Source organism: Cucurbita pepo, chromosome 18 (genome assembly GCF_057944985.1).
Source record: "Cucurbita pepo subsp. pepo isolate OVF chromosome 18, ASM5794498v1, whole genome shotgun sequence".
NCBI classification, from domain to species: domain Eukaryota; kingdom Viridiplantae; phylum Streptophyta; class Magnoliopsida; order Cucurbitales; family Cucurbitaceae; genus Cucurbita; species Cucurbita pepo.
The window spans coordinates 6,150,065-6,164,965 of NC_141815.1; the positions used below are offsets into that span (position 1 = coordinate 6,150,065).

Consider the following 14,901-nt stretch of genomic DNA (forward strand, 5'->3'; position numbering starts at 1 on the left):
ACCTACTTGTAGGCTCTCTTTGCATCTTAATTTACAGATTCCCACGGTTTTCTAACTCGGTTCTTGGACATCTGGTTCTAGTCTTGGTCCCTTGGGGCTTGCCCCTTGGGTTTCATCGGTTCGTCATCCTTTCATTAAAGGCCTAAAGGTTCTTTATGCCAAGCTATTATGGTTGGTATCTCTCTATGAGGTGCTACCTCTACATGGCTATCTAGGACTACATGGTACCTAGCCTAGGGGTGTGTTGAGTACCCCTACGCTCATTTAGTCCCCCTATGGGGGGCGCGACCCAACCCGTTCCCATGCAGCTAATGGGCTGTACGACGTGGGGACACATTTCCCATGCGAAATGGCTAAGAGCACTAAGGACTGATTAGAGACCCCTTTGTCCTCCCACGAAGCTATAGATACCGTTCACACGCTAGCAATCTATGAACACTCCGGAGTACCTTCTTGCCGTGGTAAACCGCTAAAGTTCTAGGGGAAAATTAAGTCTGACTAGAGCGGCATATCGCTCCTAACAGAAATTCCCTAATCTTATCATAGAAATGGGCCCTAGCAATTAACAGTGTGCATGAAATCTTCTTCTAACATCATAGTATGTAATTCATACAAACTAGGCATACGACTCAACGGGGCGATGACCTCCATCAAGCACCCAGAGCACGAAGTTCGCGCTCAATGGGGCAAATTCGTCCATCAAGCACCCGAAACCCGGCATACACAATTCTAACATAACTTAACGCATACATACATACAGCGGAAGCTTAAAGCATACAGCAACAATCATGTAATTTACCCAATATAAATACAACAGTTAATCTGACTAATAGTTTACATGGAGAGCTAATCTGAAGCAGGACTACTAGCATGCATGCAATCCGAGCGAATCCTACAAGTATTTCTTCCTAAATACCGGGTGGTGACTTACCTGGTTGACGCGTGCCCTTTTTGCTAGCGTTTCTTTGCCCGTGAGGTGTCCACAAATATTGATTTCTTTAAATTAGGTCTCTATTCACGTAAAAACAGTATTAGAACTGGAATCGGGACAAAAATCAGTCAAACAGAAAACAACCGGGCCAAATTGGCCGTTCCACGCGCGCTCACGTGCTAGCAGCGCGCTGGGAGTGCGTAGTCACGCGCGCGGGAAGGCGTTAGTCGCAGGCTGCACGTGTCGCGGTTCGGCCCGGCTTGCAGGCGACACGTGTCGACGCCTCACTGGAGCTGCGTTGCTCCAGCCGATGGTCGACGCGTGTCCGGCACCTGTCGCCGCCCTCCGCCGCTCGCCGGCCATTTTTTTTCTCTTTCTTCTTTCTTCTCTGTCCTCTGAAAACCGAAACCAGTCTGTTTTTTCCAATTTTCATAAGTTTCAATCCGTAGATCGGTTCGATATGATTCCTTTAGCAAAGTTCTAGATCGTGTTACAGGCTACGTCCTAGTATTTTTTTATGTAATTTTTTCTTGACTATCAGATGATTTAAGAACGTCGGAAGTTCGCTCACTGTTCTCGGACGACTCTCGAATCTCCGCCTTTGGGTTGAGGTCTCGGCCAAACTTCTTCACAGACCGTGCGTGAGTTGTTCCTAGGTGAAGATTTCAACATTTAAGAATCGATTCACGTAGGGGAAAACTCAGATCTGAGCAATGTCGTTCAGAAACCTTACCTCGCGAAATGTTCTTAGGTTTTAACGGAGCGTCGAACTTGCTAGCCTCTCAATCCTTGTACGAGTCTCGTCTGGAGATGGATTCCGGCGGTGGTCCGTTAATCTTCGCGGCTGACTCCTCTCTGATTTCTCTCTAACTTCTTCTTTCTTTTGCAGGGAATCTGACGGGGTTCTCCTTGGACCCCTATTAGGGCTGGAGGGGTAAAATGACCTTTTTGCCCCTCAGTTGTCTTAGCCCCCTGCCTTTTTTTTTTTTTTTTTTTTTTTTGGCGTTACAAATTCTCCCCTCCTTAGGAACTTTCATCCCCGAAAGTAGCTATCTCTTGGAAGAGTTCGGGATAAGCTTTCCTCACGTCCTCTTCTCGTTCCCAGGTTGCCTCTTCCTCACGGCGGTTACCCCATGAGACCTTTACCAAGGGAATATCTTTGTTACGCAACCGCCTAGTGTCTCGAGCCAAAATTCTGCTAGGCTTCCCCTCGTAAGACAGATCTTCTTGAAGAGGAAGCCTCCCATGCTCGATTACATGAGTAGGGTAAGGAGTATACTTTCGCAGCATGGATACGTGGAACACATTGTGCACGGTGGCAAGGTTTGGTGGTAGGGCAATTCTATAAGCCACAGCCCCAACTCTGTCTAGAATCTTGAAGGGGCCTATGTACCTTGGGCTCAGTTTCCCTTTCTTTCCGAACCTCAACACCCCCTAATAGGGGCCACCTTCAGGAACACGTGGTCACCCACTTCAAATTTGAGGTCCCTTCTACGCACATCTGCATAGCTTTTCTGTCGACTCTGTGCGGTGAGTATCCTCTACTTGATTTTCTGCACTGCTGCGTTGGTGACCTGGACCAACTCTGGTCTCAGTAGTTGCTGCGTGCTTACCTCTTCCCAAAACACTGGTGTTCGACACCTACGCCCATACAGTGCCTCAAAGGGGGCCATCTGAATGGTCGCTTGATAACTATTGTTGTAGGCAAACTCCATTAAAGGCAGATGTTCATCCCCGAAAGTTGGCGTCTCTTGGAAGAGTTTGGGATAGGCCCCTCTCCCATCTTCTTTACGTTCTCGAGTTGCCTCTTCATTAAGGTGGTTACTCCCACGAGACTTTTACTAAGGTGGTCGCTCTTTCATACCAACACTTCGAGTCTTGGTTTGACCCGATAGGGTCTGGTACCCGTATAGGCGTACCATCTCTTTGACATAAACCAATTTTTTTTTTTTTTTTTTTTTTTTGGCGTTACAAAAACAAAATTGGTTTGCATTTTTAGACTTTCAAGAATTATTGAATTTACAGGAAAGATGCAAAACCAAAAAATAGACCGCCTTTGATTGGTTTGCATTTTTAGACTTTCAAGAAATTATTGAATTTTCAAGAAAGATGCAAAACTTAGAAATAGACCGCAATGATTGACTCGAGGATTGGTAACTTGTCCCATTTAATTTGATTTGGAACAATTGAATATCCTCCATGATCACTTCTTGGTCCATGCATAAATGCTTTAGAAATAGACCGCAATGATTGACTCGAGGATTAGTAACTTGTCCCATTTAATTTGATTTGGAACAAGTAAATATCCTCCCTGATCACTTCTTGGTCCATGCATAAATGATTTACTGGATAATAACACCAATATCGGTGCTCTTGATCACTTGAGAGGCTGTGAAAGAAAATACGAACATCTTGAATATGTCACCTTTGAGCTTGGTGAGAAATTTGAAGATGCTTATAATGTATTCTTGATATTGGATGATCGGCGTAAAGGCTTCACTAATTCAGTTAGGGTTTGGAGGTTTAATACTCCCCTTGGACTCTGAGTCCAAGGGGGTATTAGGAATACTAAGATCGGTGCTCTAATATTAGAAATACCAAGATCAATGCTCTGATACCATGTTAAAAATGAGAAATAGAAATAGAAATAGAATTGAGAAGGTGTATAAACTCACAAATATGGAAAATATAAAATAATTAAATACTGAGAATAAAATAAAATAAACTCTAAATCAAATCATAAAGGAAAGAATATTAAGATATAATATCTAAGATATATTCCATAAATAATATATCTCAACATTAGAGAAGAATTCGGAATCAATTTTTGGAGAATTTTCGATCCACCTCCACCGATGTCCATCTGCTACGAAACTTCGTGGGAGAGGAGAGGGGAGTCTACAGAGAGATAAAGATAGAAAAAGAGGGAGAAACGATGTCAGAAAATGTCACAGAAAGGAGAGAGAAAACGTGTCAGAGAATCGCAGCAATCCGGGTGAAGGAGACGACTCCATCAGATCTGGGTCGGGCCCGATCCATAACTCGCAACCCAAACTGCGTCAGTGTAGCCCACCTGTAGCGGCCCAAGAACCCTCGACCCAAAATCCAAGTCTGCGATCCGCGCCTACTCTACAACCCACACCAGAGAGCCGCAAACCGCGAAACCAAAACCGAGTCCATCCTACAAATGAGGCCTATGGCGCAGCCTACTAACCCACAGCCAAACTCGCTTGCAGCTCAGCCCATGAATAGAAGCCTAGTGGCCTACATGTAGCTGACAACTAGCGAGCAAACCCAAACCGGCCTTCGACACTCGCCCTGACCTGGAGCGCCATTCGACCCGCCACGTGGCACCCACCAGTGCGAGCAGCCCTTCGTCTCATCTCGGCTTCGTAGCGCGACGGCAGTTCGGACGGCTTCCGACGGCAACTCCCAGCGTATTCGGCTCAGCTTTCAATTTTTGACCCGGTTACCACCGTTTCAATCCTCCTAAACCTATTTTCAGCCTCAATTAAGATAATTGATGTCATTTTAGAGTCGTATTTCACATTGTTAGTTGGATTATTAATTAAAATGTGAAATACTAACGAAAGGTGACAAACGCTGCGATAGGAAGCAAACCCTAACAACCTTTGGAGAATCTCTAAAGGAATAGAGCTTACGTTTAGCTAATTAGGGAGTACTTCGGCTAAGGACAACAAAGTAAGTGACCTTACTATAGGATAGGCTAGAAATTGTATGAGTTACAATTTATGATATATGAGTTATGATGATGTATGAGTTGTATCGTATGATGTCGTATACTAGTATATGATGATGTCTGAGTATATTATGATATATATGTATATGATGATGTATGAGTTATGATGCTTAAGTTATGATATTTGATGATGTGCGTAATATATACATTTCAATTGATACGTACTTGAGATGCTTGATGCACTTTATGACAATATGATGAGTATGATGATTGCATGACGTTTGTCTCAATATGTTGATGTTTTCCATATTAAGCATGTTATATGATGATGATTGCCATATTGCATTATGTCGATAGACTGACATAGGACACAACCCTAAAAGCATGAAAATGATATTAATATAAATATCCAACGAGCATGTGTTACTTAACGTAACAAAAGGATGAGACTAGAGACTTGGGTCAGAAGAGATGATAAGATGGAAATTAGAGGGACCTCATGCATGTTGTATGTTCATAAGTATAGGGATACTTCCCCAGATACGATGAGTGCGGACGCACAAAGTATGATGATAAGGGTGTTCATGGGGAGAATGACGCTAAGGGGTTCCGTTGACCTCCGGACGTCTCTACAGATTAGCTTGACCAGAGAGGGTCTAGGGGTTGTGCGAGCCCCCTGAGGATTCACACTCCGCACGTGTGGGTCATGTGTAGGAAAGTACTACACATCCATAGTAGTCTGAGATTGGAGGTCACCCCTAGAGATAGTGATAGGTCCTAAGAGCATGATTGCATATGTTTGCATTTGCATGACCTCTATAGTGGGGCCACTTCCTGAGTATTCTTCGAAATACTTAGGCCATGTGCCATATCATTTTTTAGGTAAAGGCAGGACGCACATATACAGAGGACGGCGACATCGCAAGCAGAGACTTTAACACATCCATAGGGTAGACTCGTATTTAATTTCCTAGTCTTAGGTTAGAATATGTTGTTTTGCATTTCATCGTTTTAAATTATTTTGTATTTGTTTTTATTTCCTCTAAATTTCACAATTTCGTATTTAAACACGTAAGACCATAGCAGTGTTTTCCAGAGATAGAAGATGTTTTAAATATTGTTGACATGTATGCTATAGATGATTTATCTTTTAAGAGTTATATTTCCACATAGATAATAAGCATGAGACGTTAGTAGCAACTTAGAAATTTAGGATCGTTACAATTAAAGATATCCACAGGGTAGGGTGGGAAAGCTTTCATCATTTATGTTCCCACCCCCTCATTTTTCATCTTCATCCTTGCAAAAATTTTATCCTAATACTTTTCAACCAACATCATTTCAAAGGTACTTTTAATGAATAATTTTTAAATTTTTATTATAATTTCTATTAAAAAATGTAAAGAAAAAAATATTTTTTAGGAAAATATAATATAAATTCTATCCCCATCATTTACATAATGATCTCAAATTCTAAAAAAAGAACGTTAGAAGCTAGAAATATATGTATATAATACAATATAATATAAATGCAATAGGTTAGTTACGTACCTTAGCGATCAACAATGGGTTCTTTTAGCTCTAATGGTGTGCATTCGAACCCAAAGGCACATGGTTTTCCTTCCAATTATGTCGTAGTGTCCTGTGGCGTAATCGGAAGGGTGGTAGGTCACAGGTTAAATGGAGGCAGTTCGGGTCGGTCGGTTGCGGATCTTGGATCAGGTCACCAGCAGATCCGCGCTCGCAAACCGTATGCTGACACGTGTTGCGTAGTGCCTCACCTGTTAGCTGACTTGCGTCTTCATCAATACTCAACTATCAAGTTTAGTGATTGTATGGCTGGAATAGCTCAGTTGGTTAGAGCGTGTGGCTGTTAACCACAAGGTCGGAGGTTCAAGCCCTCCTTCTAGCGGTGTGATTTTTTGTGAGATAGGTGGTTTCGAGTGCCCATTTCGGCCAACTATACGAAGTGGTCGTGTACGTAAGTGTAAAAAGTTAGGGAGTTGTACGAAGAACACTTGAAAAGTTAGGGAGTTGACATCGAGTGCTACATTTTTCGAGCAAATCAAAAGTTAGGGAGTTGGCTGGCATGCAAAACTTTGAGTTAAGTATTTAAGTCGTCCATCGTCCTCTCTCAATGCAGGTTGATTCTACACACAATAGTGACTCTACAAATTGATATCATTCACACTTCTAACAGTTTCATAAGTTTTCCTAAATTTTCTGGAGTGTCGTGGAGGCTTACAAGGTTTAAGGGCGCCTAGGAAGTCTAGATACAATTCGTGTTTACAAGTCCTAAGGTACTCAATCTACTAAAAACGTTTTGACCTAAGTCTACATGAAAAGTGTTCTAGCTTTAATGCCCTAACTTACACTAGTTCGTGCATGCTTTTCTATGGAAATATTAACTTAAAACTAACACGTAATTTACGTGCAAACAACTTGCTCAACAAGGAGATAACATTCATAAATCTCTTGGAGCACAAACCCAAAGTTTCCTGTCCTGCTTTCTCTAGAAAAAGCATTAAATAGACATGCATCATCAATTCTTATCTTAGATGGATTTTTTTTTTTTTTTTTTTTTTTTTTTTTTTTTTTTTTTTTTTAGGTCCTAATTCAAGTAAACCTAGGGTTAGTATCGAGAAACCGGAATGAAAATATGACAAACTGAGATCAAATGTGGCAAACACGGAGGTGTTCACGCACGCAGGAGGTCGCCCATGCATGAGTATAGATGTGACACTAGAGAAGGAGTTGTGTTGCGCTCTTAACACGTTGTTCATTTTTACTAACATGGACGAGATTGGGTTGAATCGTTATAGTGAATCTAGCGTAGGGGACGGGTCATGTGCGGGTTGGATGAAGCGGTCGGGTCAAGTCAGATCTTCTCAACATGCACAACACCCCTGGGAAACAGACACGTTGCACCACTCAAAATCCAACATGTATCCAACCCTCAGTCAAATGCGCTTACTACCCCTCCGCCTGACACGTGTCCTACGGTGGTTAGTCCTCCTCATTTTTATGCATATTGTTTTTCAAGATTCATAGCCTTCTTTTTTAATTTCTTTGGATTTTTGTATATTTTCCTACCTAATCTAAATCAACATGATTTATTCATGAAAGTCGTAGAAAGTCGTAGAGTATTCTTTTTTACAAAGTTGTAGAGTATTGATTAGTTTTTTTTATAATTTATTTCTAATCAACCACGGGAAGAAATAATTTTGATCAAAATTGGAAGAAAGCCATATTATTGCAGTTTCTTGTGGTTCTCTGGAATTCTGACTTTTGGTTCGAATCAATTCTACTTTTTTCATGAAACTTGTATGAAATTTCTCCAAAAACGACATCTAAAAAATATATAAGCTTATTAAAAAAAATCATCTCAAATTTAAAGGAAAACTAAAACAAAAAACTCGAAATCCTTCTCGATTCCTGGTAAATTTAGACTATCCAAATATTCAGATTGAGTCTTCTCAAGAGTAACTTTAATTAAGGGTCTATGGTCATAATCCAACTCCTAGATTGAAACATTCAAATGAGGCATGGAGGACAAAAGGACTATTTTACCCCCTTGAGTTTACTTGAATTGAATTTCCTAATTTTTTTCTATTATTATTTATATTTTCTAAACAATTTTCTCTTGAAATTTGGTCTCGAGCACTCTGAATAAAATTTAAATTTGAACTTTAAAGAAAAATCAGATAATTAATTTCTCATTATACAATAATTTCGAATCACACCGTAGGTGAGTGGTTGGTTTTATGAGGAAGAAGATGTTTCAAGTGAACCGACCCAAACTAATTCACTTGTACTTTACCTCACTAGTCCAGTTGGATTAAACTAAATAGGTCGAGTTGACTGACATTTGTCCAATTGAACTAGATTTTTTTTTTCTCAATTTAAACTTTTTGACACAATTTTTTTTGCTTGTTATTGATAACTTGACTCAATTTGTGACCCAATTAAAGACTGGAGAAGCCAATAAACAAATAAGTAGTCAAATGGAAATTTATTCAAACTTGCAGGTTAAACTTCTCTCATTCCTTCCCATTTTAAGCCAATCAATCATTGCAAAGATGTCCAATAGTCAAAAGGCAAGTTAAAAGGCAAGTTAAATTACTTGTCAAGGGGAGACGTGGTCTTGTTGTGATTTATGCCCTAAAGCTTCGTAATTAATTATTTAGTTTTTAACCATAATTTTTATTATTTTATTTGTAATTTAATTTTTATCCATAGTATGAAAATCCAAGGTTATTAATGCAGTCTTAAACAGTCTGTGGTTGACATACAAGAGGATCGTGTTCAAGTAATAACCTAAAGAGTTTATAGTATAGTAACAGTATTGATACGGCCGGATAAAATTAAAGAATAATAGCATAGAAAAGTAAGTTTTGGAAGGAAAAATTTCAAAGTGGGATTTTTATTTAGACTAAGTAAACTAACATTTCCTCCCTTAAACCGAATGTATGCATCTGCTGACATCAGATTCAGAACATACCCCTAATAAAGCTCTTAGCTCCAAGGAGACATTCAACTTTGAAGGTTTGGTCATCACATCAACTACTTGATCTTGTGGGCTGCAATATACTTACTCAACAATCCCGGCTTTTGATAATTCTCTCATAACATGAGAGCGTACATCTATATGTTTGCTTTGACCGTGTAAAACTAGATTATTTGACAATTTAATTGCAAAACTAATATCACATTGAATGACAGTTGTTTGACCTTGATTTAGACCAAGTTTGTCCGGCACTTTTCTCAGCCATATTTCCTGGCATGCACATGAAGTAGCAGCAATGAATTCAACTTCAGCAGTAGAAAAGCTTACAACTGGTTGTTTTTTTTATTGCAAAGAAACATCTGCTGAACTTATCAAAAAAGATAACCTGAAGTGGTTTTCCGATCTTCTAAGTCTCCTGCGTAATCACTATATGTGTAAGTGTAATACTCGAAGAAAGAGAAATAGAAATAGAAAATGAAAAGGAAAAAAAATAATAATAAAATAAAAAGGAAAAGTCAAGAGAGTTTGCCCCTCCAACCACTAAGGGGTCCAAATGAAACCCTATGAAGAGTCCTGCAAAAGAGAAATAGTGAGAGAATGGGGTTAGAGAGAACCTAGAGTGAAGAGGAAGAATGAACCACCGGAAGACTCACCGAAAACTACTGTCGGAGTCTATTCCGGTCAAGATCATGATGCAAGGAGCCTTTCTTGGAAGGGAAAAGAGAATGTGAGTGGCCGGAGTCCCATTTTCCATCAAGAAATTGGAAAAATCTGCGAGGTAAGATCTTGAACGTTTTCTCAGATCTACGATTTTTCTTTGTGAATCAAGATCTGAAATCTTGATATATTCATCTAGGAACAACTCTCTACAGGATCTTTGAAGAAGTTTGGCTGAAATCTTGATCCGAAGGCAGAAACCCGAGAATCATCCAGGAACGGAGAGAGAAGAAATTTTGATAGCCATGTCTCGAAGGCAAGCGGCGAAATGCGACTGGGCAAGCAGTGGACACGTGCTGAGCGTCGGTCGGAGCTACGCAGCTCCAGTGAGACGGCAACACGTGTCGCCTTCAAACCCCAACCAGTTGCGGCCCACACGAGCGAACCCACCTGCTGACTCACCAACCCGAATAGGGGCGCCTGGACTATGACTATGCAGAGAGCGCGCGGGTGTGGTACTCGCGAGTAGACCTTCTCCCGGCGCGCGAGGACGTATGGTGGCGTGTGGGAGAACATGAGGGTTAGTTCCGGCCCGTCCGACTTCTGTCTGCCTGATTTTCATCCCGATTTCGATTCTAATCATATTTTTATCTGACTTAGGACCTAATTGAGAAAAATCAGTATTCTTGGACACGCTATTTGTGCAGGAGTGCTAGGGCACGCGTCAACAAGTAAGTCACCACCCGGTATTTAGGAAGAAATACTTGTAGGATTCGCTTGGATTGCATGCATGCTAGTACCTTTGCCTTAGAATTAGCTCTCCATGAATGAGATTAGTCGGATTGATTGTTATTAGTGTATTGGGTGAATTGTCTGAGTGTTGCTTGTATGCTTTAAGCTTCCGCCGTTCGTATGCATGCATTTAATTTATGTTGGAATTGTGTATTCCGCGTTTCGGGTGCTTGATGGATGAGTTTGCCCCCATTGAGCGCGAACTTTTTGCACATAACCACAGGGTTGAGAAACAAACACTTCTTCCTTCAGCTAACCATTTAATAATGCTTACATCTAACTGATATATGAACCATCCTCTTTAAGCTGCAAGTGCTACCACAAAACGAATTGTTTCCATTCTTGCCACATGAGCAAATACTTCTGTATAATCTACACCTTGTTGATGAGAATATCCCTTCACCACTAACCTTGCCTTGTGCTTGTCTATTTCTCCGTTTTCATTAAATTTGGTCTTGTAAACTCATTTCACCTCAATAATCTTTCCATTTTCTGGTAATTCTGTCATTTCCCAAGTATCGTTTCTGTTAATTTCTTCTATTTCTGCATCCATGGCTTTTCTCTATTTCTCACTCTTTACATCATCTTCAAATCGAGTGGGATCACCTGCAAATGTGAGCATGGCTAATTGAGTTGCATTATCCTCTTCTGAGAGTCATTTTCGTGTTTCATAGTCTTACATCCAAATCAGTGTCTTCCTACTCATCTTTTCTTATGAACTAGATGAGCTTATTTCTTCTTGTTTCCTCTAAAGAACTAGAGAAAATATCTTCCTCTTCTAGATTTGCATCAATATCAGGCTCATCTCTACGGTCATTAATCTCATTCGTCCCTTTTTCATGATCTTCCAATTCGAAATCACACATAACCTCTTCTTTATGCTTCTCATCTCATTCCCAACTTTTGTTTTCTTCAAATATGACGTCTCGACTTATTAAAATCCTTTGTGAAATAGGATCATAAAGTCGACAGTCCTTTGATTCCTCACTTACTCCTAGCATGACACAAGCTAAACTCTCATCATCCAGCTTTTTTCTTCTACTATTTGGTACATGAACATGAGAAATACACCCAAAAACAATAAAATACTCAATTGAAGGCTTAACTCCACTCCAAGCTTCTTTTCAAGTTTTATTCTTAACGCTAAAGTTAGACTTCGATTCAAAACATGCATTGTCCAATTTACTTCTTTAGGCCAAAAACTTTTGGGAAGTTACTTTTCTAAAAGATGTTGTGTACCATATTCATAATAATTCTGTTTTTCCTCTCTACAACTCCATTTTGTTGAGACGTGTATGGAGCTGTTAACTGTCTTTGTAGGTCATTATTATCACAAAATTATTGAATTCGTGTGATGTGAACTCCCCCATGGTAGTACGCAGACTTTTAATTGATGCATTTTTCTCCTTCTCAACAAGGATTTTAAACCTCTTGAAAACATGAAAAGCTAATGATTTTTCTGTAAATAAGAAAACCCATATTTTTCTACTATAGTCATCGGTAAAAGTGAGCAAGTATGTAACAATTCATATTTTTCCATTTTTCCTTATTTTTAATTCCAAAAATGACAGAATATTATGTTGTAGCATTTATTCTCGTTGGAAAATATGCATGATTTCTGGCGAGACAATTATACCTTAATGGGAAACGTCTTGACATCCTTTTTATATTCCTATGCACAACCCTTCAATTCCCTTAAAAATGATTTTACTCTTGAAGTTACCTTTGGTGTCTTAGTGTGTTCGAGAGAACGGAAATTTGTGAGCTTCAAAAGGAAATCGAGTGGTTGGGTTTCGAGCTGTTGGGTTCATGGGGTATTTTGAGGGTTCTTGGAACGTTTGAGTTTTATTTCGAAGGCAGAATCGAGTGAATCGACATTGGGATCGCTGTGCTCATTAGAAATCGGTGTCGTAGACGCTTTGAGGTTGTAGGAAGCGGGGAGGCTATGTCATCGTTGTCGGTGCATCATTGATTAGGGTTTCATGGTGTTGCGGGTTGGGAAGAAAAGCATCGGATCGGGTCAGATACCCGCGGACACAACCCTTGCTTCCAGCCCTCAGGCTGTATGAAGACACGGGTCATAGTTGCTTTGGCCCAAACAGGATCTATGTTCGTTTCGGCCCAACACAGACGCACGCCTGTAGCATGTTTTCTCGACATCCCACGCGTATACACAGCTTGGCTCGCACGTGCACAGCTCATCCATCGAACTTCATCGGCTTGGCGGCGACTCGGCTTGACGGCAGCTTGACTTGTCAGCTTGGTATACCCACAATATATCGATTTCTGCCCTTCTGAAGACGTTTCTGCCCATGCTTTTGTATCCTGAGGTTAGTATGGCTTTTAATAGTCAACACAGATTGTGTTAGGAGTTTACCTTGATAACTAACATGAGGTTTAGCTAGATACGTTACAAAAGGTTCCTAAATATGTTTTGTGGTTCTTATAGAACGTAATTAACCGTTGGAATTAGCTTGTTGTGCGTGACTTCTGCCAAGGCCATCGAGGTAAGTGACTTTACTGTTGGAGTTAGCTTATTATGTGTTGTATGATGATGTGTGCCTTGTGGCCCCTGCATGCACCATATTATATGTGATATGACTATGTGACGCATGGTTTATATTGGCTAGTGATGTTATGAAAATTTATGGTTGATATGTTAGTATTATATGTCATCAAAGTGATGATTGTTGCATGTATGCACGTAACATAACTGAATTATGTCATGAAATGCTTATGGAATTGGAACGTATTTTCATATTACGTAATATGCCATGTAATGTAAGTTATGGGACCTCATGCATGTTTTTATTTCATTTGCATTGAGATACTTCCCCTTTATGTCATGAAAGAATAAAATTCAATATTTATGTTCGCCATGATATCATGTGGGTCTTTTCTGTTCTGTGGTGTCCTGTGACATGTAATATGTTGTGCCTGACCAAGCCAGGCCCAAGGGGTACGTATATGAGCCCGCCGGGTGGGTCCATGTGCGCGTACATGGGCCGTGTTTGGAGAAGTACCACATATCCAACCCTACCTATAATAGAAAAGCACCCAAGGTCATGTAAAGTTTACGAAAGTTAGGTTCCACTCATATGTTGCATGTGTTTGCATTTCTAACCCCAACAGTGGAGTGACTTACTGAGTATTTCATAAAATACTCAAGCCCGTACTACCTACATTTTCCAAGTAAAGGCAAGGTGCCAATATACGACTGATGGTGGAGCTAAGGTTACCATGGGAGTTTAAGGAGAGGGCATAATTAGCCGTTTATGTTTTTATTTGGGTTTCTAAGTTAGATCGTTGAACGTTTATTTTATTTAAATTTCCTGATTTAGTTATTGAATGTTTCCATTTCGGAATTATCTTTAGTTCGGATTTTGAACCTTTATGTCTGACTGGTGCTGTTTTCAAGACTATTTATGTTGAATTTTCCACTTAAAGATTTATGCATGTATGGATGACTTCACTAATTAGATTAAGAAGATTAGGGGTGCTACAGTTGGTATCAGAGCTCTAGGTTATAGGTCTTGTAGACTGGCGTACGATGTAGGCCTAACGTACTTTCATTGTCCTCCAGCAAACACACCGTCACCGTCAGGTATGCCTTTTTAAGAATTAAAAATTCTTAATTAAATGATGCATGCAGTAGTGAATCTGTATTTTGTAATGAATGATATGATGTACATGTGTTATATGCTTGCATGATTTATGATATGTCATGTACTATCGGATGATTATGTTAATGTATAGTTGTATGCATGAGTGACTTGCATAACTACAAATGTTTATTGAATCTATTAGATAACTATGTGAGTTAGTAGTTACGTGCACTGTTTAGATGTCAACTAGAACTCGAGGAGGAGGTCTTAGGGGATGACCCCCGCTTAGGGGTTGAGGAAGAGAAAGGGGACGTAATTGGGGGTGGGAGGATTTTGTAGAGTAGCCTCTTCTGCCACCAACGACACCTCAAGCCGCACATACCCTACAACTGCCCTAGTAGATGATTGCAAACTGTAATACAAAATTTGAATGTCAACCAGCTAGAAAATGCTTCTACATCAACCATGGAGGCTAGATACCTGCGGGATTCCAAGAGGGGTGACCCTCGAACTTTTAAGGGGGCATCTGACATTCCAACGGTGGCACAGATGTGGTTGAGGTCCATTGAGTCAGTATTTGAGTCGACCAACTACCCTGAGGCCCACAGGGTGGAGTGTGCTACGTCTATGGAAGGACCTGATAGTTCGCGTGAACCCCCTTCATCACCAGTGGGATAGAAGCAACGCCGCGACCAGACTGACCGAAATG

General features: G+C 40.3%; 1 protein-coding gene and 1 non-coding gene across 2 annotated transcripts; one reads left to right on the forward strand and one right to left on the reverse strand.

Moving 5' to 3' along the window:
• Nucleotides 1-1,954: 1,954 nt before the first annotated feature.
• On the reverse strand, nt 1,955-2,646 carry LOC147787307 (uncharacterized). Its single transcript, XM_087119499.1, has 2 exons — nt 2,545-2,646; nt 1,955-2,365 (listed from the first exon to the last, which is right to left on the reverse strand). The coding sequence occupies exons 1-2, from the start codon at nt 2,644-2,646 to the stop codon at nt 1,955-1,957; spliced, it is 513 nt and encodes a 170-aa protein (XP_086975625.1).
• A 3,823-nt stretch (nt 2,647-6,469) lies between these two features.
• TRNAN-GUU (transfer RNA asparagine (anticodon GUU)) lies at nt 6,470-6,543 on the forward strand. The gene has a single exon. It is a non-coding gene; the product is annotated as a tRNA-Asn (tRNA).
• Nucleotides 6,544-14,901: the final 8,358 nt, after the last annotated feature.